The 22,280-nt window shown below is 38.8% G+C and overlaps 1 protein-coding gene across 1 annotated transcript; it reads right to left on the reverse strand.

Moving 5' to 3' along the window:
• Window positions 1-69: 69 nt before the first annotated feature.
• On the reverse strand, window positions 70-21,830 carry CHFR (checkpoint with forkhead and ring finger domains). Its single transcript, XM_054392632.1, has 17 exons — window positions 21,698-21,830; window positions 19,531-19,630; window positions 13,661-13,770; window positions 11,281-11,340; window positions 10,920-11,132; window positions 9,762-9,977; window positions 9,101-9,257; window positions 8,700-8,854; window positions 7,802-7,964; window positions 6,803-6,945; window positions 6,275-6,394; window positions 5,876-5,959; window positions 5,027-5,097; window positions 3,949-4,036; window positions 3,674-3,781; window positions 2,515-2,587; window positions 70-286 (listed from the first exon to the last, which is right to left on the reverse strand). Exons 1-17 carry the CDS (start codon window positions 21,828-21,830, stop codon window positions 244-246), a joined length of 2,037 nt encoding a protein of 678 aa, XP_054248607.1. The 3' UTR covers window positions 70-243.
• Window positions 21,831-22,280: the final 450 nt, after the last annotated feature.

Below are 22,280 nucleotides of genomic sequence, written 5' to 3' on the forward strand. Positions count from 1 at the left end.
GTCATGAGGATGGAATGCAATGTTTGCTGGACTTCCTCGGAACAACAACAAAAAAAGAATAAAAATCTACCTTATTGATGCACAGCTGTAAAATCCTACGAATTAAAAAGTTCACACCAGATTAGCTGATGCAAAAGTTATTGATTCCCTGCTATGGGGGGGAACTGAGAAGATCCCCTGAAAACTTAGAACTGTACAAGCAGTGTAACAGGTTTTTGTCCCCTCTCTACAGACTACAAGTATTCAGTTCTTGAATCGTGTTTGTTCACAAATGTGATTGAATTTCCTGAGGAGAAAGAAAAAAACCAAAGTGTTAAAATGTAAGAGAGCTCTCAGGAGTCAGGCAACAAAAAAGTCAGCATCTTTCACAGGATGTCTTCAATGTTGAACAGTTTGAAGCTGAACATTTACAGGCTAAGAGACCTTTTTTTCAGAACCTGCTTGGATGGTACTCTACCACCATGTTATCTGTAACAGGATTTTCAACATCCCTCCCTCCTAATCCTCGTTAATTTTATTATGCATACAGAAAACCAGTTATTAAAAGCATTCCTCTGTAATTCTGCATACTTCAAACCCAGAAGGCAATTAAAACAGGAATCAGCAAATTAATTTTGCCCTGTGAGACATTAGTAATTTTTAGTAGACAGCATTACACGAGTCGCTAAGAACAAAAATTAACCAGACTAATAATATATTTCAACATAAACATGTTCTTTCACTGGTTTAGAATCTTCTTCTGGGAAGAAAAAGAAGTTTTTCTCATGCTACTGTATTATCTAGGTTTTTCTTTGTGAATTAAATAGACAACACAATTTTGTAGAAGGCAGTTCTTGCCAAGTCTCAACATCTCACTACTCCTTTGTTTTCTCTTAGTTTGTCCAGTCCCTGAGACAGAACTGAAACACAGGTGTTGAGTGTGAATAAACAGATACATGTGGAAGAGATGATGCAAGACAACCATAAATTTTCTCCTTGTTCCTGAATTAGACCCAAGATTAGATGGGAACCTTGTCTACATAACCAAAATACTTGGCAAAAGTTTAGCTCCATAAGAAAACCCAAACTTAACTGGCCATCTGTGAATGGCATGGCAGGATTGTTGGGTCTTAGGGATTTTAGGAACTAAGAGCAGCAGCCAGTAAAGTTCTAGGCACAGCTCATGCTTTAGAAAAAAAAAAAAAGGAAAAAAAACCCTGAGTCATTTCTATTCTAGATGGAATTATGTACCATGACACAACCAAAGGCAAGTGGTGAGTACTTTGATAGTGAATTAACTCTCTAACTCATCAACCCCAAAATTTCTCTGGGCGCACAGTCAGTCCTATAATGTGAAGATAGGGACTTTGAATAGTGGTGCTTCGAATTGCACCTGCAACTTAAATCCCAAATGGTTTTTGAAAGTGATTTGGTAAAAATCCTCTGAATTTGTAAGAGAATGGGAATGAATATTTCACAAGTCTTCCTTATCCTCTGCTTGCCTGTGCTGTACAGACTGGTTACTTTCGACCTATACTACCTAAAATATTAAACGAATGATGCCAAGAGTGTGTTCATCCAGCATTAGGAAGATACTGCAGAGTCTACTGTTCATTAAAGCAATTTCACAATAAGGGGGTAACAGCTCCTCTATCTGAAATTGCACTGAGAATTTAGAGAATTATTCATAAACCAAGAAGGATTTTTCTACCCACCTTGGAACCAGTTCACTCTGATGTAAATAATTTGTGTTTTGTTGTGCAAGTCTAATATTTTTCTTACCACATGTACCTCTGTTTATAAGAAGGAAACTGTATTGGTTATAAGTAGCCTTGAATTTCATTAATCAAGGACTTTGATTTATTTTTGGATAGATATTTCTCAGGAATGACCAGATAACAGAACTCCACATTGCCTAGCTATATAAATACATTTGAGAAGTAGAGGGTTAATCTCTTTTCAGGCTCAGTATTTCATTTTCACTGTATGCCAGATTGCTTGGGTCTGAGGCATTAAGACCTTAAAACACCTCCAAAACCAGGAGCTGCCAAGCCACATCAGGTTCCTAATGTTACATGTTCCCAACTTCTCTCATTGCAAATTACTCCCATCAACTTATCCCTTCAAAGTCTGCTGCACTTCACTAGAAGAGTCTCTCATAGTTTCAAATGGAAATTTCCCAGGGATAATTACTGCATAGATAGTGTTTTTAAGAAGCACCCAGACATGAGAAAATGAGATGCTGCTTCAGTGAGAAAACAGGAATGAAGGGGGAGCTGTGGGTGGACAAGACTCGAGAAGTGTCAGCAATGGGTTACATCAACTTACCAGTGCCAGCAGCGTCCTTCTGACGGGCACAGAGTTGTGTTATAAAGAAAAAGGGCCAAAAACCCCCTCAAAGCTCACCCTACTTTGCTTATGCTGCAGCAGTGTTACTCATGCAATTTCTGACACTTCAAAGGTTGTGCTTTTTTGTTTTTGGTGGGTTTTTTAAAGAAGAAACAAAGCCCAGAAGCTCCTCCCAAACTAACTTACATGGCATGATGTGCTTTGACCTGAGTCCGACAGTTGCGCCCCCAGTAGCAATCAGGACGTGATGTGACAGTCACTACAGAAAGAGCAAATGAAAAGCTGCATTTACTACCAAAGGTATTACACAAGGTGATGCAGATTATTAAGCCACTGCTATTGGTGGTTACTCAGAGCAGGCAAACAAGAAACAAGACATATCTGGCAAGAAAACAACAGCAAGCTATAGCACCTTTCTAGAAACAAAGCAAGCGCTCAGTGAAGGACAAAAATTCATTCTAAATATTAGGCTCACACAGACTTAACCATGAAAGGATTTCTCAGGAACCATGAAAGGTTCTCAGGGCTGTCAAGTGACATTTTACCATTCAGCTTAACAGAGATGGGCTTTACAGACATTGGGCCTATGTCCAGGTGAATTTCCATACAAAATTAAAAGGTATTCACTTGGGTAGTTCGTTGGTTTTCCTCCACTTTTACATACATTGTAACTCAGCTGTCCAGCAGACCATTACACTAAAAGTCAAACCAATACCAAGGAGAAAGAAGGCAGACTGGCTGCCTCTCATTAGGCACAGCAGCAGAAGCAGAGTTCTCAACAGTTAAAAAAAAAGGGAAGCTGTTGCTAACAACAGGAACTAGATGGAAAAAAAAGTAACATTTAAAAGTAGACTGTTGGAAGAGCTTCTGTTCCTAACAGATTTAGGACTGAGGGAGGCACAGTTGCTTGCATGCTATTTGATACTAAAACTGTAACTGTAAACAGATTTAGAATTAATTTTTGAAAACATTCTTGTTCCTAGCTGAGAGTTGGTAAAATGTGAAATTGTTCACGAGGGGCATCACTTTATATATTTCAATGGGAAAATAAAGGAAATTATAGCAACTAGTTCCTGCTGACTATATTCTGTATTTTACTGAATTCCTCTTTTCACTATGTAGATATTTATTCTGCAGATGAGAACTCATACTGAAATAAAAAGATTCTGTTAGGGAGTCTGACAGTAATTATATGCAAACTTAGCAGCTGCCAAGTAACGCAATCAGCATTAAGATATTAGCCCTGGGCTAAAGGAAGGTGCTAAAATCCCAAGGATACAAGGAAAAAACCTGACTTTAACTCTTTAAATAACTTTTCTCCTTCACTGTGCAAAGCAATCCCCACCTGGCAATTCAGCGAGAGGAATATTCTGCCTGTACTGGTAGGCAAGTTCTCGAAAGCTGCGAAGGCCACAACAGTAGCAAAGCACTGTGTTCCCAGTGACTCTGTAATCTGGGGAGGAAACCAGTTTGTACATCATATCAGTGTGAGGCTTGACAAATCAGATTTAACAGAACTGTTGTGATGGCACTGGCTATGCACACAGAACTTCAAACCTCTTGATAATATTGCTGAGTTATACATGTAACAAAAAAAAAAAAAAAAAGTCCAACACATACCTGACAACATAAAAACTCCTCTTTGAAGAGCTAAGAGACTTTCATTTAACATATTTTTCCATGTCAAACCCCTGGATGCCAGGTAATCCTGTAAAGAGCAATTTAAGTGTTTAAGTTAGAAAAGCCTCCAACATTAAAGAGTGACCAAGCCATTTACCCTCTCAATATTTCCAAATCTAGATCTAATCAGGTTTTCAAAATGTATTAATGCTGATTACAAGTAAAACTTCTGTATCTTTAACTTAACAAGCATGATACTTCCAGATCACCAATAAACCTTCCACTCAGTATCCTTTTTTTTTCTCCACAGAAGATCCCCACTTGTGTAAAAAAGAATCCAAATAGCTTCATTGCAGTCACTCATTTACCTTAAATCAAGACTTAATCCAGTTTACTTAATTTAGATAATTCAGTTGTGGTATGAGCAAAATATTTTCCATGCAACCTAGTATGAAATGTAACTTGTCTGGGAAAAAGAAAAACCAAAACATTTAATAAGTCTTGCTTTCCTAGTACATTTTAGCAATTTTTTCCCAGTCGTCATTTATATTTTCTATGTTACACTTTAGACTGTAGAAACTGGCTTTCCTAACTGCTTCACACAAGTAAAATTCTTCTATGGTCTAACAACCAAACATATCTGATGCTAGAGTGTGTCTGTCAGTCATTTAACCTCAAGTTCAGAAGTTATGTCTAGAATTTTGGCCTTCTTGGCACCCGTCAGACATACACAGGGGAGAAATTAAACACTGGGATTGCATCAAAGTGGTTGTTTCCTTGTTGTTAATTTGGGTGGTACAGGAAGAGCTGATGCTAAATAGAAAACATGTCTAGAAGACAATACTCTCTTACACAGAGACTGAAAGAGCCAGATTATCACCCCAAAATGCTTCCAGTCTAGACAGAGTTATAACTTGGGTCCAGCTGAATGTTTAGTACTCATTAAATTTGCCTTTTAGCGACTCAATGCTGCCACCATAACAGTCAGGCAGCACATCACTGTTGTTTCACAAAGGAGTAAAGCTTAAACCTTGCACATTTATTATTATACATCATACATAATCATTTTAAAACATACCTTCAGGATATCTGACTCATAGTGGTTGTTATTTAGGACTCCATCTAAACACTTATCACCAAGATTTATTTCTAATCAGAAGAAGAAGAAGAAAAGTCAGTATCTCTTCCTCCAACCCCATGGCCTGATCTGCACAAAGTAACAGTGCTGTTAAAGGGTATTTCATTAGCTTCAAACTGCAGCCAACTCATTTCAACTGTTCTAATGCATTTTTAAAAATAATGTCTAAAACATTGAGTTTCAGAAGGCTGTATGTTTAAGAGGGCAACGACCTTTTCTAATCATAGTATCACAGAATGATTTGGGTTAGAAGGGACCTTGAAGATCAGCTAGTTCCAAACCCCCTGCCATCATCAGGGACACCTCCTAACAGACCAGGTTGTTCAAGGCCTGATCCAACCTGGCCTTGAACACTGCCAGGCTTGGAGCCTCCACAGCTTCTCTGGACAACCTGTTCCAGCACCTCACTGCTCCTTACAGGGAAGAGCTTCTTCCTAATGTCTAATCTAAATGGAGCTTCTTCCAGTTTGAAGCCATTATTTGTCATCCAGTAGGATTCCCTTACTAGGCTGAAATACACCATACTTTTTATACAGGAAAACATTGTGCTCAACAAGTGTAGTTTTCAAGCCCAATATGGTATGAAGACAAGAAGTTAAATCCTCTCAAAGTTAAGACACATACCACTTGATTTTTTGTCATGCAAGAACACAGCATTCGTTTCCTTTAGCATGACTGTGCTACAAACTCATCTCTTTCAATTTCTTAAATTACCTAAAGTTTAAGACAGACAGACAGACATTATTGCAAACTGAGCAGGCTCCTAAGAAATAGATTATTCCACAATACCACAGAATGGTGCCAAGCAGCCAAAGCATGCCATCCGAGAGCAGCCCCAGTACAAGTGACAGAAGGGTTGCAGACAAACTGTACCTGTAAAATAATAAAGAAAACACCTGTAAGGACCTGAACACAGCAAAACTCAACAGTTATTGTTCCTATCAATCAGTAGCAAGACAGCCCTGATAACCTTGGTTAAAAGTACCACTTTATCATTTAAAATACATTCTAGAGGAATAGTAAGTTTTATAAAGGGAGATTCTTTCCTGCTGTCACTACAAGAGCCCAGATAAAGAATATTGAAATGATGAAGGCTCTTCAAAGTAAACATCAGTTTAACTAAAAATAACAAGAGATTTAGTTCTGTAGCTATGATTAAATAAAGAAATACATAAAAAATGCACACACATTGCTGAGGAGCAACATGAGGATTCTGTTCACGCTCTGCTCTTCGGTCAGGCATTGGCTGAAAGCAGCAGGTGCATATTACATGACTTCCTTGAGCAGGACACACATATTCCTGGACAGCTAAATGAGTTAAAAACAGAAAGGAAAAAAAAAAGTAAGACTGAACAATCTACACATTTGCAATCTGAATCAGGAATCTTAGTGAATATTAGGAATATGAAACCCTGAGTAACAAGCAAGCAATGTAATTTTTATGGAGATCCTATAAAAGGGCAGAAAAATGACATTTCCACTTTGAAACTAAGTAGGTGCAGTATGTAGAAGACTTTAAGAACTATTCATTATTAGCAATCTATTTTTGACAATCACAGAAAAAACAGTGCTCAAATCTCACAATGTTTGCAAAGACACCTATGTGAAGTGGTGTTACACTCATAGTGCTATGAGATGAGTTTGCTTAATTCACAACAGCTGTGTGAGTTGTAGTGCTTTACTATCACACTACTGAGAAGAATTCACCATGCTGACCTGCAGGGAAGTTGGCAGATGTAGATGGTGCATCTCCAAGTGCTTGCATTCCCCCTGCTTCTGTCTCTTGGCCTGTGCCAGGCAGAGTTGGCACAGAGTGTCTTCGATACCCTGGGCACTGTCTGCATACTATATATGGTTGGCTGAAAGGATAAAATCAGGTCACAAGAAATCCAACCCAACAAATGCAAATAAACTTGTATCTCTATGCTAAACAGGGCTGCTCTAAACTTTCAAAGTTTAAATCTGGAATTTCTTTATCCAGTAACATACAGAAGTTAGTACCTCATAGCCGTGAAGGCTGCTGCAGTTGTACCAAACGAGAACATTTCGTAGCATAGTAGTGGGAAAAAAAAGAAACCAAAAAGGTAGAGTGATCAAAAGTGAGATGGCTAAGATAGGAACAAAGCTGGAATAATTATTTACATGAAGAGTTCTTCTGTTCCACTCTAGACCTACAGCAAAAAACATTTGCTGTTCAAAACAAAGAGGAGACATTTTGGTGCCTGGGAATCCCTAGGTCAAGCATCAGCTGCTTCAGTAGCATACATCTGGTGAAAGCAGCATTCCAGACACATAAAAAAAGCACACTCATTGCAGCTGCACTCATGGGGTCACAGACTGTTTTCTCTCCTCTAAGCTCTTACCAGAAAACTGTTTTCCCTGAATCAACAGCCAATTTGTAACAGGAAAAGGTAATTTCACATGGCTCGCATGAAGCTGTCACACATTTCAGGGTAGGACTGTTGCTCATAAACTGAATCTTGTTGGATTTCTAGGAAATTCTAATTAATTTTTTTTTTTTAATTGATTGCTCAAGGTTCAGTAGGATGGTCACTAGAATTGCCAAGATAATTACTGGTAAGAATGAACTTACCTGAAAACCAAGATTTATTCTGGCAGTCATGGAAAAACAGTAACAGTTTGTGAAATTAGCACCATTTGTGGGTTTGTGATTCAAACAGAAGTAAATCCCATTCAGGACACAAACAGACATACCTGATATCTGAAGATTCACTATCTACATCTGACAATTCCAACAAGTCTTCAGAACTTCCTTCCTCATCTGAAAAAGATCTGCGCACCTTAGGCTGCAGCATGTCTTGAGTAATTTTGTTTCTAGCATCCATGTTGCGGATGTCATCTTCGTTACGACATTTATCTGACACAAAAAGCAAATTCAAATTTCAGGAGAAGAGAACACCTCACATCCCTCATCCCTGTGTTTGTGTTTCCACAAAAATTATTTTTGGATAACAGAGTTCTTGAAGACCTTAGTTAAATTACCATCTCTTGTTAACGGAGGGGTATCAGGCAACTTAACTTTGATCACAGCCTCTTGAAAGCAAAGCTTAATTAAATCCCCATTAAAGTACATTTTTCAGAAGTATCTGAGTTTAGGTGGCCTAATCAGTCAGTGTGACATAACTGATAAAACTGAACTCTTCTCATGATTAAGTAGCAAAGTGAAATGAAGAATTTTTTAGCATATCCAATTATGGTTTTAAATACGTTTTCACTTCTTACTCAGTATTTGAAGTATTCCAGTAGCTTATGATGTCACACTAAATTCACTTGGTTTCTTGAAGCCGTGTCAGAGAAAACAGCAGAGTAATAAAACACACATAGGAATTTAAGAGACAAGAGTTTGTGCATACATCAGTTATGCAGCTAAGGAAAGGGTAATCAGACACTGGAATGGACTGCCCAGAGAGGTGGTGGAGTCGCTGTCCCTGGAGGAAAGTTTAGATGTGGCACTTCATGACATGGTCTGGTCGATGTGGTGGTGTTAGGTCTTAGGCTGGACTTGACGATCTCAGAGGTCTATTCCAGCCAAAATAATTCTGTAATGTGGGAAATACTGATCAGATTCTGTTTTACAGTCTGCACAACTTGCCTGGGTGCTGAATCAGATAAGCTTCGACCAAGTTGTTCAATATGTGATTTTTACAAATACGTTCTACTGGACAACGACAAGTTGGACAGAGAGAAGATCTTTCCATCCATCCTGAGTAGCAGGCAGCACAAAAAGTATGCATACAAGGCTGCAGGCTGGAAAACACAAACATGAAAATAATGAGAGAAATGCAGTTAAAAATATAAATCTTTAATTTTTCAGACAGGTTCATAACACTCAAAAACAACTGTTCAGCATTGACTTGACTTTGTAGACAGGGGGAGAAGGAAGGAGACTCAAAAGGGCTTATGAAAACCCTAAATATCCTGGCCTCAAACAGTTGCCACTGAACTCCTTACATTATTATGACAGGATCACAGCCTTTTGCCAGTCCTACGTACCTTACACAATCATGCAGCAGTTCTTGGCAGATAATGCAAGTTAATGTTTCTTCCATCTTATCTGGTTTCACATTCGATGTTTTTGCATCTTCAGAGCCAATTTTAATTATACATTCACTTGGAGCTGGTGGTGAAAGATTTGGACAAGCATCTTCATCTACAAAGACAGAAGATTCCTCAGGATATGGCTTTTGAACTGTTTTTTAAAAAAAGAGCTGAAAGATACAAACTGATTCACTGTTCACTGGCAATGGTTCCTCTAAAGGTTCTTGCTTACTGCTCCTGAATGCATGATTTTCACTGGACAGTAAGTCAATAAGAATCAAGAAACAAATTGAAGGACTGATGACTCAGTAGTGCGGGGTGGAATGAGAGAAGAGTTTTGCTTTTCTAATTTAATACAACACTAAAATATAAAATAATATTGTGAGGAGGAAGAGTATTACCTATTCCTATTACACAACCTTTGAAGACCCTTTAGGTGTGATGCATACATTTTGAATTTATTTCATATTAATAAAGAAAAATAAGCACAGATCCTTATGTTTCTGTTAATCCCACTGCACCCCTATGAATTAGAAAATTAAAGTCCTGTCCATTTTTTTTACATTAACTACCAGCAATACACAGAATATGCTTTTCAACACCGTAGTATACTAACCTCCTTTCAGTTTCTTCTTAGCAGGTTCCAAACCTTCCTCCTCCCCTGTCCCTTGAGAATCTGATTCTGCTCTTTCTTTGTCAGTGATTTCTGAAGTGATTGCAGAAGTTTCAGTATTCACATCCAGCTTTTCACATTCATCATGCAGTGGTCTTAAACACACAGATTCTGAGACGGGGAAGGCAGGCACAGGAGTGAAAACTGAGGATTGTGATCCTGCAAAATAAAACCAGAAATATGAACATAGTCACATACAGATATAGGACATGTGAAAACAAAAGGTACCTAAACACTGATGATGCATACAGAGGAAACCAAACATCTGAATAGAAAAAGGTAGAGCAAAAAAGCAATGTCTGTATAACTGTACTAAATGTATTCTGAGCCTATCTGACTAATTGGAAGACCTGGGGGATTAACAAACTATTAGTTGTGTAAACCTACTTCAAATTCCCATTCCTCTTTAGATTGTATTTATTCATAAGACTATTATCCACACCAGGTCTTCCTGACAAAGATACCAGGCAGAGGGCTTATGTAATATTGATCACGAATAACAGGTCAGGCTCACAGCACAGGGCAAAGCTTTGTTTCCTTAGGAGCATGTTTACAAGTCCCCATGAACTGTTGACAAATGCCACTTCATACAGAGCTGGTCATGCCCCAGTTCTACTTTAAGTGTTAAACAGCATAGGAATATTACATTTATCAGTATAATGCTAGATACTAAACTAGAGATGCATGTGGGATATTTCAGCCTTAGAGCAAGGGAAAGAGGACTGGTGAATGGCAGCAGTTTCTTGGAGTGACTGCATGAGCACTCACTTCTACTTGCTTTGCTACATGAACCACAGAGATTTGCTAAGTTTTCACCAATGCTCCACTACAAAAGTGCACTGCAAAGATTGGTTTGGGATTTATGTGCATCTTCTACCCCTCCGAGCAATTCTCACAATTGCCTTCACTCATCCACCAGGATTTACCCTGCCTATTCATAAACAGAAAGCTAAAATGCACATATCCAACTGGTATTTTCACTAGAACTTTATAAATGCTAAAGACCCAGATAGGGCTAAGAGATTATTAATCTATCCAAATTCAAAAGTGGAGTAACTGTTGATGGGGTATCAAATTTTAAATACTTGATAAAATTCTTACCAGATGTAGAAGGATTATCCTGCTGAACAGATGCAGACTCAGTAAGAGAGGTAGAAGCAGCATTAAAGAGGTTAGATGTAGAAGTAGATGGCTGTGGTTCCTCATAATGAGACTGAGTAGCTGACAGTGATGAGGTAATTTGGGTCTCATCATTACTTTTTCTGGTACTTGAGGTATCTTTGGTCACATGGCATTGGTTTTCTACATTAACTTCTACGTTTGGAAAGGAGGAAAAGGAAAGAAAGATCTGTGTGATAGTCACCACATCATGGCTTCAAAATTCCAAGGAATCAAACTCAAGAGGGTCACATTAATAAGTGGGGCTTAGCTTTTCTTCACAGATCCTGAATTACTTCCTTACCTACTGGTTCTTGAGTTGCATCATGTTTTGTGTTTAAGGATTCATAAAGATAAGCAACATCTGAAAGAGATTTAAAAATATGAATCAGAAACTCTAGACACATATTCACTCATAATCTCTCATAAACAACTTCAGTTCACAAGTGGCTTCTTACCCAAAGTGCCTGACAATGGAAGAGGCAAATGAGGGGTCACCTCTATAATATAATATTAGTATTCCTACTTAGAAGGCAATTAGGAACAGCACAGCAAGAGCTCTTCCCAGGAAGCCAGGCAGAGCAGCTTTTGTGTGATGTTTGTGTCAGCCATGGAACCAGAGGCTTAATCTTTTCTTAAACCTAAAATCTGCTCTGTGTCAGAACAAACCGTTTTTTACTGATACTTGAATGAAAGTTCCTTGAAGAAGTTACTTTTGCTGTGCTCACTTCTCAACTTCTTCAAGGAATTTTATTTCTGTTCTTTTTGAGATGCACGAACTCTCAAACCCACAGATTAAATGTGCCGTTTCATCCCCAAACTGATTCACTATCTTAATAAAACCAACTGGATCATATCCCCTTTCTTCATCTTACTTCAACCTAATACAGTTCCAGAGATTCCCCTAACTTCCTACTTTTTTATTCCCTCCAGCTACCTAGAAGAAAATAAGATACTGTTAGTTTGTGGCAATACTTTTTCTCATCAGATGTTGATGGGCTGTCTTCCTTCAGAACTACTCAGAGCAGTCAAATACACATACCAAATCTAAATTCTCTGCCTTTGAAGATGGAGAAGATGTAAAAGCAAAACTGGAGGCTTGGTAATTCCTATATTTGTTAACCCAAATGAAAACCAGCGATTTGCTTCACCACAAAGTATCTGGAAAATTTGTGTGAGTTCTTCCAAGTAGCAGGAACTGCAAGAGTGCCATTTTAGAAAAGATTTGTGAGACAAACAAGCCACAGAGACATCTGATATAGCTTTTCATGTCTCATGTCAACATAGAAATTAGCAGCAGCTTTATGAAGAATTGCAGTAGTGAGTATGCATCCAGAAGATTTCTGATAAACAGCTCATATGCCTATTACTATACAAAATAAATGCTAGATAGAGTCTTGTGGTTTATATTAAATACCATGCTGTAAATGGTACCCAATACTACACCCTCCCATTTCCCAGTACAGGCAATTAGCTTCACAATAAGAGGGGAGCTTCCAACCATACAAAGTCCGTCTGTTTGCCTTAAAAGTTCCACTTCAGAGCTAAGAACATACAGTAAATGAGAATCAACATTTAAAATGCCTCTTTCATCTAAAGTCTTTTCCAGAAAGCCAGTGCTTTCTACTAAAATTTAAATATTACACACTCCACACTTAAAAGCAGAACTGCAAGCTAATGGACAGAGCAGTCAGCTGGGGCATAATGATACATATGTAAAACCAGAGCTTGCCCACTCCCTCTCTCTCCCCCTCTTTATCAAAGTTGAACCCCATCTGTTATTTCATAGTAACGAGCAATTAAATTCTTTCTGTAAATCCTTTCAGTCAGCGTTGGATTTAATGATCCTCTATCACCACAATGAAATGGTATGAACTGAAAAGGTATGACAGGAAAATTCTGTTGCCTCCATAGTTATCATTTCCCAAATCATTTATTAACATCTTTAAGACAGATGACAGCACAGATGATTCATTAAATCTTTTATTAATCCCATTCCACTGCAATACCTGAGCATTTGCACCTACGCCTTGGTCCCTGACTTCTACCCAGTTAACATATGAGAGAACATTACTTCCTGCCCAGCACCAGCTTGGCTTATTTAAAAACCTTTGAGGAAAGACCCCCATTAATTTTCTTTGCTGAAAAAAAAAAAAATCCCCCACTAATTACATTATTTCAATTACATCACCCTGAAAATAATTATAGGTGAGGCATGATACTTCTTTAAGACCATACAAACATTGTTCCAGGTTTACTGGTTCTACTTTTACTATAGGGCTTTCCCCACTTCCCCTCCTGTTTTGCTTCTTCCCTTTTTAAAACTGAAAAGCCTAACCCAAAACAAACCAAAAAGATTTTGAAGCCTTTACTGATGGTGCCAAAATTGTTTCAAGGTGATACATAAAGTAACACTAACTACCTTCTAAAGGAAGCACTGGGCCTGTGATAAGGACCTCATTATCTACCATTCTGTGCATTAGTTCTTCCAAAACTACTTCTAGGCACATCTCAATTTCAGACAGTTGCTCTGTCTCTGTGAAAACTGGCCCATCCATGACCTCTTCTATAGAGACCTGTCTTTAAACACTAGCAAATTGTCTTAAAATTGAATCATTCTATTTCAGTTGTATTGATGTTTATTTTCTCTCATGACTCAACAAAACAAAGCCTGATTTACTTACTGTTCTCTGGCTCATTTTTTCTGTAAACAACATAGATCACATCCCCCGTCTGTAAAGGGTATGTCTGCTTCTTAACTACTTTCAGTTTATTAATTACTGTTCCATTTGTACTGTAAAGAGAAAGGAAAGATAACTTGGCATAAATGGCATAATTTTTTTCATATAAGTATATTGGAGATGGAATGGAAAACACAAGATATTTTTAATAAAGAAAAGCCATTGGCTCTCAGGTTAAAAAAAAAAAAAAAAAAAAAAGAAAAGTAAACCAGGATTAAAAGAAAAAACAAACCAAATCAGCCCAGAAATAAAAAAATTTCTCCCAAAGACAAATGCACAAAGTTACCAGGGCTGTAAAGCTCATTTGTAGCTACTGGTAAAAAGATCGTAGCTGATAGACAAAGACCTCTAATATTTGGTCAACATCTCAAAATAATTAAATGATTGTTTCTGTACAATAATCTTCACCCTTCAAATATAAAGCAGGAAAGAACAATAGCAGTTCTATTTAAAAAGTCCTAGGTTATGTTTTCCTGTTAACACTGGGAATCTCCTAAGACATTCTATGACAAAAGAACTTTTCCTGTATAGCCAAGAAGCCATGTAGCATTTTTTTTCTCCCCTCTTGCTTCAAATAGTGAAAAACCTAAATTTCAAGGTTGCTTAGTTTGTTTACAACTCAAAAGCAAGAAGTCAGTAAGATGGAAACCCAGTTACGCATGATTTAAAAAATTAGTTGGAATTAATTATTTTGATACTGATAACAACTCCAAAGCTCATGGAAGAAATTAAACTGGGGAAGAGGAAAATGCAGAGCACTGCTGATTAATGGAAGTGATGTTTTATACACAAGCTATTATTGTTTTACAACCAAGTCAAGCCACTCAAGTATAGAATAATTCCAGCTCAGTTGCAATAAGCCTCTTTGAGGGCTGCAGCAATCTGGAATTTCAGACTTCTGCTATTCAAAAATCTCAGCAATTAACATCAAAAATAAAGGAAGAGAAAAATCTGGTTTTTTTCCTCTGCTCAGCTGAACAAGCTGCTACCTGAAATAACAGTCAACCTCTGCTGCCACCTCCTGGAGACCATCACTTGTGCCCAGGACCCGGCAGCCTGCCTCAAGCAGACCAGTTTCTAGGGTAGAGAGCTGGTTATTTCCAAAGGAACAACTTCCCTTCTTCTCATGATTTCTCTTTTAAAAAGCAATCTTTCAATTTAGTAACATTAACAGAGAAAGAAAACTAGGACTTAATACTGTTAGCCTTTTTGGACACAAAGTTAAAGAATTAAACTAACAAATCGAAAGGCAAAGCAAGTCCTTATGAATCACTACACCAAGTCTTGATCGAGGTATCAGTTCTTGCTCTTACCTCTGCAGCTGCTTTCACTATCTACATGGTTGAATCAACTAATTCAACATAAATAATGAGATACCAAAAAATTAAAATGCTACTTTAAATATCAAGAAAGAAACAAAATTTTGGGGTCATATTGATATTTGGTCTATTGAAGAATCTTCAAGCTGCTTCTACCAGCAAGAAACCTATTTCAAACTTGCCTTTTTACCTCAGATGTTGACTAGCCTGAAAGACACAAGCACCAAGGAATCAGCAGAACAAAGACATCACAGAAAGAAAGTTTAGCAGTTAAGAGGAAGAAAAAAAGATTTGAGTCAGTCTGTTAAAAACTATTCTAATTTCTAACACTGATGCTAGTGATATTAAAAAGGTTACATAGAAGCAAAACCTGCAGCTCCTTTAATTGTCAAACAGTAAAAAGTGAACCCTGCATTTTAACCTTCACTTCCCAATCCCACCCGTTGTGCAGAACTGATATAAACAGCTACATTTTTCTCACACCAGGCTTGCTTTGGAAGCTGAACAAGCTACATGTTACAAGATACTTTGGTATCCTACTGACATAAATGCCAGTCTGTTTCTTTTGAGTAATTACAAGTATCCATTCAGGAAAAGAATATATTTTATGGTAAAGGTTCTGGATTAATAGTTTAGTAGTCATCTGTTATTTAAATGCATATTACCCTGAACACATTGTAAATTGAAACGAGTTTTGAATTTTACTAAGTTATGAGATCCCTTCTGTACCCTGCCATTCTTCATTCTTTTACAGTTTACAGAAGTATTTCTGACTGGTTGGGTGAGAAAATGTAGTAGCAGAAAGGACACCAACACCAACTGAAGATCAACCTCCTATTTACCCACAGAAAGGGAGCATCTGTTTGCCTGTCACATGAGTATCAGGCTCGTGTAAGGAGTTTTGTGGTCCAAGACATCACTTAGTACCTAGAACCCTTACTAAAAAAATATCCTAGAAGAAAATAAGATGAAGGCTCTAAAAAAATTACCTTAGCTGTGTTTAAAATTCCTTTTTTTAAATGGAGACTCTTACAACTGCTTTTACTTAGGGCAAGACAATTGCCTCTGAACTGTGTTATGTTGGCCTGTATAATTTATTTTCTTTTAACCAGTGCTTGGTTTGGAAAACAAAGCAGAAACATATCCCCAAAGAGGGTGAGTCTGTGAATATTTTATTGCACTATTTGCTAACTCTTGGTTTTTCTTGCATGCAAACTTCTATTTACTCAACAACTTTTGAGTTCTCTACACATTTTTCCACCTGAAAATTTATGGTAATTCTTTCCAAAGTAGATCCAAGAACTCAGTACGCTATCAGGAAGATAAACAGTGTAGGCTGTCTACATATACTTAATGATACCCTTTAGTTTAGCTGCAACACAGAAACAAAGTCCACTCAGTTTGACTGCCCTACACTAGCTGCTTCCTTCAATGCATTCCTCTTCACCAGAAAAATTTGAGCTTGACCACAGCAATGCTTCAAACTATTTTCCACTTTGAAAAAGAAAAAGCTGACATTGCAGTATTGTTCTGGGACTTGGGCATCTGTGCTGCCAATTCAAACATTCCAAAATCATCTTCTTTCAGCCTGCTTGATGTTTTGGAGCTCATCTGATACTTGGCACAAACACTGGAAGACCCAGAAGAACAGATAGTCTTCTGCAAGTAGTCATATCAACCTGTTTGGGCTCTTGATTCAGCAAAAGCTAGCCACACTTCATACCAACTCACAGGCAAGCAGCACATAAAGAACCTTATTCCTTACTAGACACACAGAAGTCTAACATGCATAAGCAGCTACTTAGTAGCACTCCATAGGTGCAGCTTTTCTATTACACTACCATTATAACTAGCTCCACCTTTTCATGAATGTATCATATAGAAAATTAATTGTCATTAGGCTTTGCTAGTTTTCTGCTGGCTGCATATTCTGCCTCAGGGGAGGGTGTGTGTGTGTAGGAAAAACATTTTCTTTAGCTTGTATTATCATGACATTAGTCTAATTCTACCAGCTACATGCAACCAAAACTAGGGATGATTTCTCAGGCTTACTGTTACAGCTATGCTCAAGAATGCCACGACAGGCAAACATTGCCTAATTTGTTCTTTGAAACATCTTGAAATATGGGATAACATTGGAGGGACAATTATAAGCCATTTCCTAGATATCCTAGCTAGGCCTGGTATTTTTTCCCTAAAATGCAGCATTCTATTCCACAGCTTCTGGGAATATAAGCCCTTTAGGGAACTCTTCAGAGACCCATCCTGGTTATTTTCTCTGTCCACAACCCTCAGCAAACTAGTGAATGACATCAGAGACAATTAGGCAGCATAGAGGAATGGGCTGGTAGGAAGGTCCTGACATTCAGCAAGGACAAGCCCTAAGTCCTGTGTTTGGGACCTGCAGGACCTGCAACAGTACAAGCTCAAGATCAACTGGAAAGGGTTCTTGGTGGCTCTTATGACTGAGCATAAGATCACAGACCTTGGACTTATGCCTAGGCCTGAGTCAGCAGCATGCTTGCCTTTCTTACCAGGGGTGCAGTCAGCAACTCAAGTGAAGCGACTGTTGTTCCCCTCTACTCGGAACTCATTAGTCTACATCTGAAATAATACTTCTAGTTTTTGGGTCACCTCTTAAAAGGAAGGCCTTGATAAACTTGAGCAAGTCCAGCAGATAGCCACCAAAACAGACTGGAGCACAAGAGCTGTGAGCTAAGGGGCTAAGGGAATTGAGCTTGTTTTGCCTAAGAGAAGGCCTGGTGAGCAGGGGTTCTAATAGCAGCCTCCCAGTACCTAAGAGGAAGTAACTAAGAAGACAGAGGTTGGTTCTTTACTGAGGTGACAAAGGATATAAAACAAACAAGGAAGATTCAAATGGATGCAAAGGGGGGAAAAAAATCTAAATCACTGTGAAGAGAATTAAGGTCTAGAATGAGGGCCCTGAGAGGCTACAGAATCCCTGTACTTGGAGGTTTTAATACTTGACTAGAGAAAGACTAAACAACCTAGCCCACACCCAATGGGTGGCCTACCTTTGACAGAGCTTGAACTAAGTGACTTCCTGAAGTCTCTTCCAACCTGAATAATTCTGTATGTTCTGTTTTACTTGAGCAAAAATTCTGCCAAAAAAAAAATGTCATCTTAAGCTCATGTATGCTGCCAGTGCCCCCCAAAAATGTGCATGCCATTCAGTTAGACAGTTCAAAGGTCTTTCAGGATATTCTTGAAGGGATTTTTGTCAAAAGCTCAGCAGGTATTTGATGCTAACCCTGAGCTACAAGAACTATATAATTAATTGCATGCTGGTATGTTGGAACAGGGATTCAGCATGATACCCTTCAAAACAACATGAAATTTCCTCTTTGTGTATGTATTTCAATATACTTTGAAGTGTCATCATCATCTTTGGGTAAAATGCCTTGCAGACATAAAAAGTGAGGGGAGCTGGCAAAAAAAGTATTATTTGTTTTACTGACTGCACTAACCTGGCATAAAATGAATGTGGTTTAAAGAAGCATTTTAAAATGTCACAGAGTTCTTGAAATGTAATAAACCAGAAGCTTTTGGCAATCTTAGACAAAACATCCTGTCAAAAATGAAGCAGATGAAAATTTGAAGAGGGTTACAATCTCCTCCTATGAAATTCCCTGCCATTCAAATTCCTATCTCAGATTTTATAAAGGAAACTAGAAAACCAACCAAAACCCACTGGAAACCACTCACAACCCCTGCAGTGCTATTTGTACTCCCATAGTAGCCTTAGAACTCTACAGCAAATAGCCTTCACCAGTACAGGAAGTTCACTGTCCTTCAGTATGTGAAAAAGTATGTAATTAACTTTATATACTAAAGGTAGTTCCAACTAAATTAGCTTAGCCTTTTAACAGTAGTTCCAGTATGTGCTTAAGTCTTTCTACACCGAGGGCTTTAGTTGTCACAGCACTAACACAACAGAAACACACAGAAAAGAATCATTCTGGTTAAACAAAAATGAAATCTAGGAAATGTATTTTGGATTGAATAGGCTCTAATCTCCATTTGACATGCCCACCACAACTGCTAGACTACTGTAGTACATATCCTATATAGACTATGGACATTTTGAATACCAGAAAGAAGTATAACACAGACAGATTTTTACTCCACATCTTTTTTATGCTTTGAGACCATTACTAAGCATTTACTTCGCTACAAAAGTGCCTTAAATGAGGCACACTCATGCTTGGGGCTTTAAAGAATGCTGTCATTGCTTTTTTCACAAGTCTAAAGAAATATGCTACAGAACTATTACATCAACCAGTAGACTATGAATTCCTTTGTAGGAAAAAAAATATTTAGGAAGAGCCAAAACCTACCCCAAACTTAGAAGTAAAAGTGGGGGGAAAAATAAAGAAACAAAAGAGAGAAGCATTTACTATTGATGCCTTGAGCAACACACAAGATTTTACTTTGCAGTCTAAAAAGAAGATAGAAGCTCACAGAAGAACCAACCTTGTATCTTCCAATGACACTTGACCAGATTCTTCATCCACTATGATTTTACAGTGATCTCCAGACACCAACTTGTTGCCAGGGAAAGATAAGTCACAACCTTAAAAAGAAAGCAGATTTTCCAGTGTGCTTAAAAATACACATTACACAGACAGATCAGCATTCTACATGGCTATAAATGCACCACAAGCTGACTTACACATCTGCAATAGTTCAAAACTTCTACTGGCATATAGGCAGCAACACAGTCTAGTATGTGATACATAATAGCAGTGAGGACATAGCCCCATGTGCTCATACAAGCTTATTTCAACCATTTCAAGATGGTTTAGCTGCCTTTTTTCCTCCTAATGCTAGTCTTTACACAGGGAAATCAAATCACAATTACTCTGTTCTAGAGTGGCACAGAGATACATTCCCACATATTTCAAGTGTTCAATCTAAATTCTAGAGGCATACATTACAGAGCACGCAGCTCTTTACCCAGATCACTGCAACACTTTCTTATTGGATTTAAATTTTGCATCATTCTGGTGTATTGGAGGTAAACAGAGGGAACTAAGAGCGGGCTATTAACAGTATCAGTGTTCTACACTTAAATATTTTTCTTTTGTTGGTTTTTAAACAGGAAGATTTTCCTCATCTCTGTTGACAGCAATACCACATTAATGAAGCCAAAGGGAGATTAAAAATCTAGAAGTGTAACAACAATCTTGACATGATAGAAACCTCCCTACCTATAATTCCAGGACTCTGAGCAAAACAAGTATTTTTACTTCACTTTAACACTGAATTTTCAAGGCAGTGCTCAAGGTGTCCTACTCATCTCTTGCAAGTGACTGAATGTACTTGCTTACACAGAAGTTATAATTAACCAATGTGATTCACTTCCACCTACTCATACTGTGGGTGCACTGCAAGAACAGCACATCCAGAAGGAAAGTAGTAGCCACTACGCACTACTTCTAATATGCAAGAAACAATCTACAGCTAACAGGGTTAATTGTTCCCACACAACTTCTGATGCAAAGCAGCAAAAAGTGAGTGGACTACATTTTTCCCAGGAGCATGATAACATTTCCATTCAATTCCACAGTTAGACTTTTACACGGGAGCAGGCAAGACAAAATGCTCCAAACAAACATTTCTAATGCTCCAGAAGATTTTTCTAAGCAATATTTAGAAATTTTCTAACATTAGATTTTCCAGGTAACACTTAGAAAATGCCCAAAGCCCAGTATTCTTCTAGCTGCATGTTTTATTAATCCATTAGCAAACAGTTACAGAATTAATAGAACATGCAAGAATTCCTTTTTTTTAACTGCAAGATGATCCTCAACTAGATCTCAGTTTGAAGCATTTACCTGTGTCTTAGGGAATGATAAGCAATCTAAATGCATATTACTAAAATGTAAGCAGGCTTTTTACCTGCAATACATTACCTGAATTCCTCATAAAACTATAGCACCTAGCTACAGTGTTTTTTCAAGACTATTTACAGAATGAAACTGGTCAGTCAAATAGCCTGAACTGATAAACAAGAAACTGAAAATTAATGCTGCCAGGATGGAGTGAAAAAATATTAAAACACTGCAATGACTGTTTTAAATACAGTAATCACAGAATCCTTTAAAATAAAGGCAAGTTATAAAAAACCTAGACTCTGGAAATAAAGCTTTCAAGTGCACTCTCAGAGAAACTTTCAGTAATCGTTGGCAATCTTTATGTGGCCAGAAGAATTAAGGGCTTTTATGTGGGTGTTTTCTTTCCTGTGAAGTACAAGTATTTTTGCATTGCAGTTCCAGCTTCCTTTAACCACAGAAACGAAATGAAAACGTAAACAGGTCTGATACACAGCAACTCTTCGAATCAACACTATTTTTTTTTCTTATTTATACACTCACAGACAACCTAAAACGTGTATTCGCTTTTAAAAGCGCACAAGTCACAAGCTGGTAAAAAAAGGTCAGTGAGAAACTTCCTCTTCACAAAGAGCCAGAAGATAAATTACTAAAAAGGGAACACCTGGCGAGCACATCCAACCAGTTGAAAGCACCAAACCCAACCGGTCTAAGCCCACCTCCCAATGTTTGAAAGGCTGTAGGAGGGGATGGCTGCTGTCCCCGAACACCGCGCCCTATGCCGGCGCAGCGTGTCCCCGTCCCACCTTTCTTCCGACCAATTGTCCATTCTCTTTTCAGCAGCAAGACGTGCGGCTCTGCCTCATCAGCACCCAGCCGGATCAGCTTCCCCCAGGGCTGCTGCTGCTGGCTCTGCTCGCCTCCTTCCGAGCGCTCCATTTGGATTCACATCTGACAAAAGCAAACAAAGCGAACCCAAACCCCAGCATTACACAGCACCCGGGGAGGGAAAGGGGCTCGCTCGGGGCCGGCAGCCGTGACTGCAGCCCCCTGCCCTTCCCGGGGGCGAGGGCCACCCCGCGCGCCGCAGCCCCTCACAGCCCAGGGGGCTCTCGCGGCCCCTGCCCTGCCCGTTTCCTTTTGTGTGGAGGTGGAAAGCCCTCCCGCCTAGGCCACTCGGCCCCCCGCAGCCGGCCCACCCCCTTCCCTTCGCCCCCACCCCACAGGGCCGCTCCCCGCCGGAGGGGGAACGGGCTGGGGCGGCCTGCCACCCCCTCCTCCGCTCACTTCTCTCCCCAACTTTCCGTCCTCCGCCCCCGGCGGAGAGAGGCGGCGAAGGCAGGGGACGGAAGGGGGTGCCGCGCTCCCCAGTCCCCGCGGCCGCCTCCG

This window comes from Indicator indicator, chromosome 26 (genome assembly GCF_027791375.1).
Source record: "Indicator indicator isolate 239-I01 chromosome 26, UM_Iind_1.1, whole genome shotgun sequence".
In the NCBI taxonomy this organism is placed as follows: domain Eukaryota; kingdom Metazoa; phylum Chordata; class Aves; order Piciformes; family Indicatoridae; genus Indicator; species Indicator indicator.

Coding starts and splice junctions, on each gene's coding strand:
- CHFR (XM_054392632.1), bottom strand. CDS start 21,830: ATGGAGCGCTCGGAAGGAGGCGAGCAGAGCCAGCAGCAGCAGCCCTGG. Junction 4,037..5,026: donor ATGAGTCAGATATCCTGAAG/GTATGTTTTAAA, acceptor TGCTCTTTACAG/GATTACCTGGCATCCAGGGG. Junction 2,588..3,673: donor TCCTCTCGCTGAATTGCCAG/GTGGGGATTGCT, acceptor CTCTTTCTGTAG/TGACTGTCACATCACGTCCT.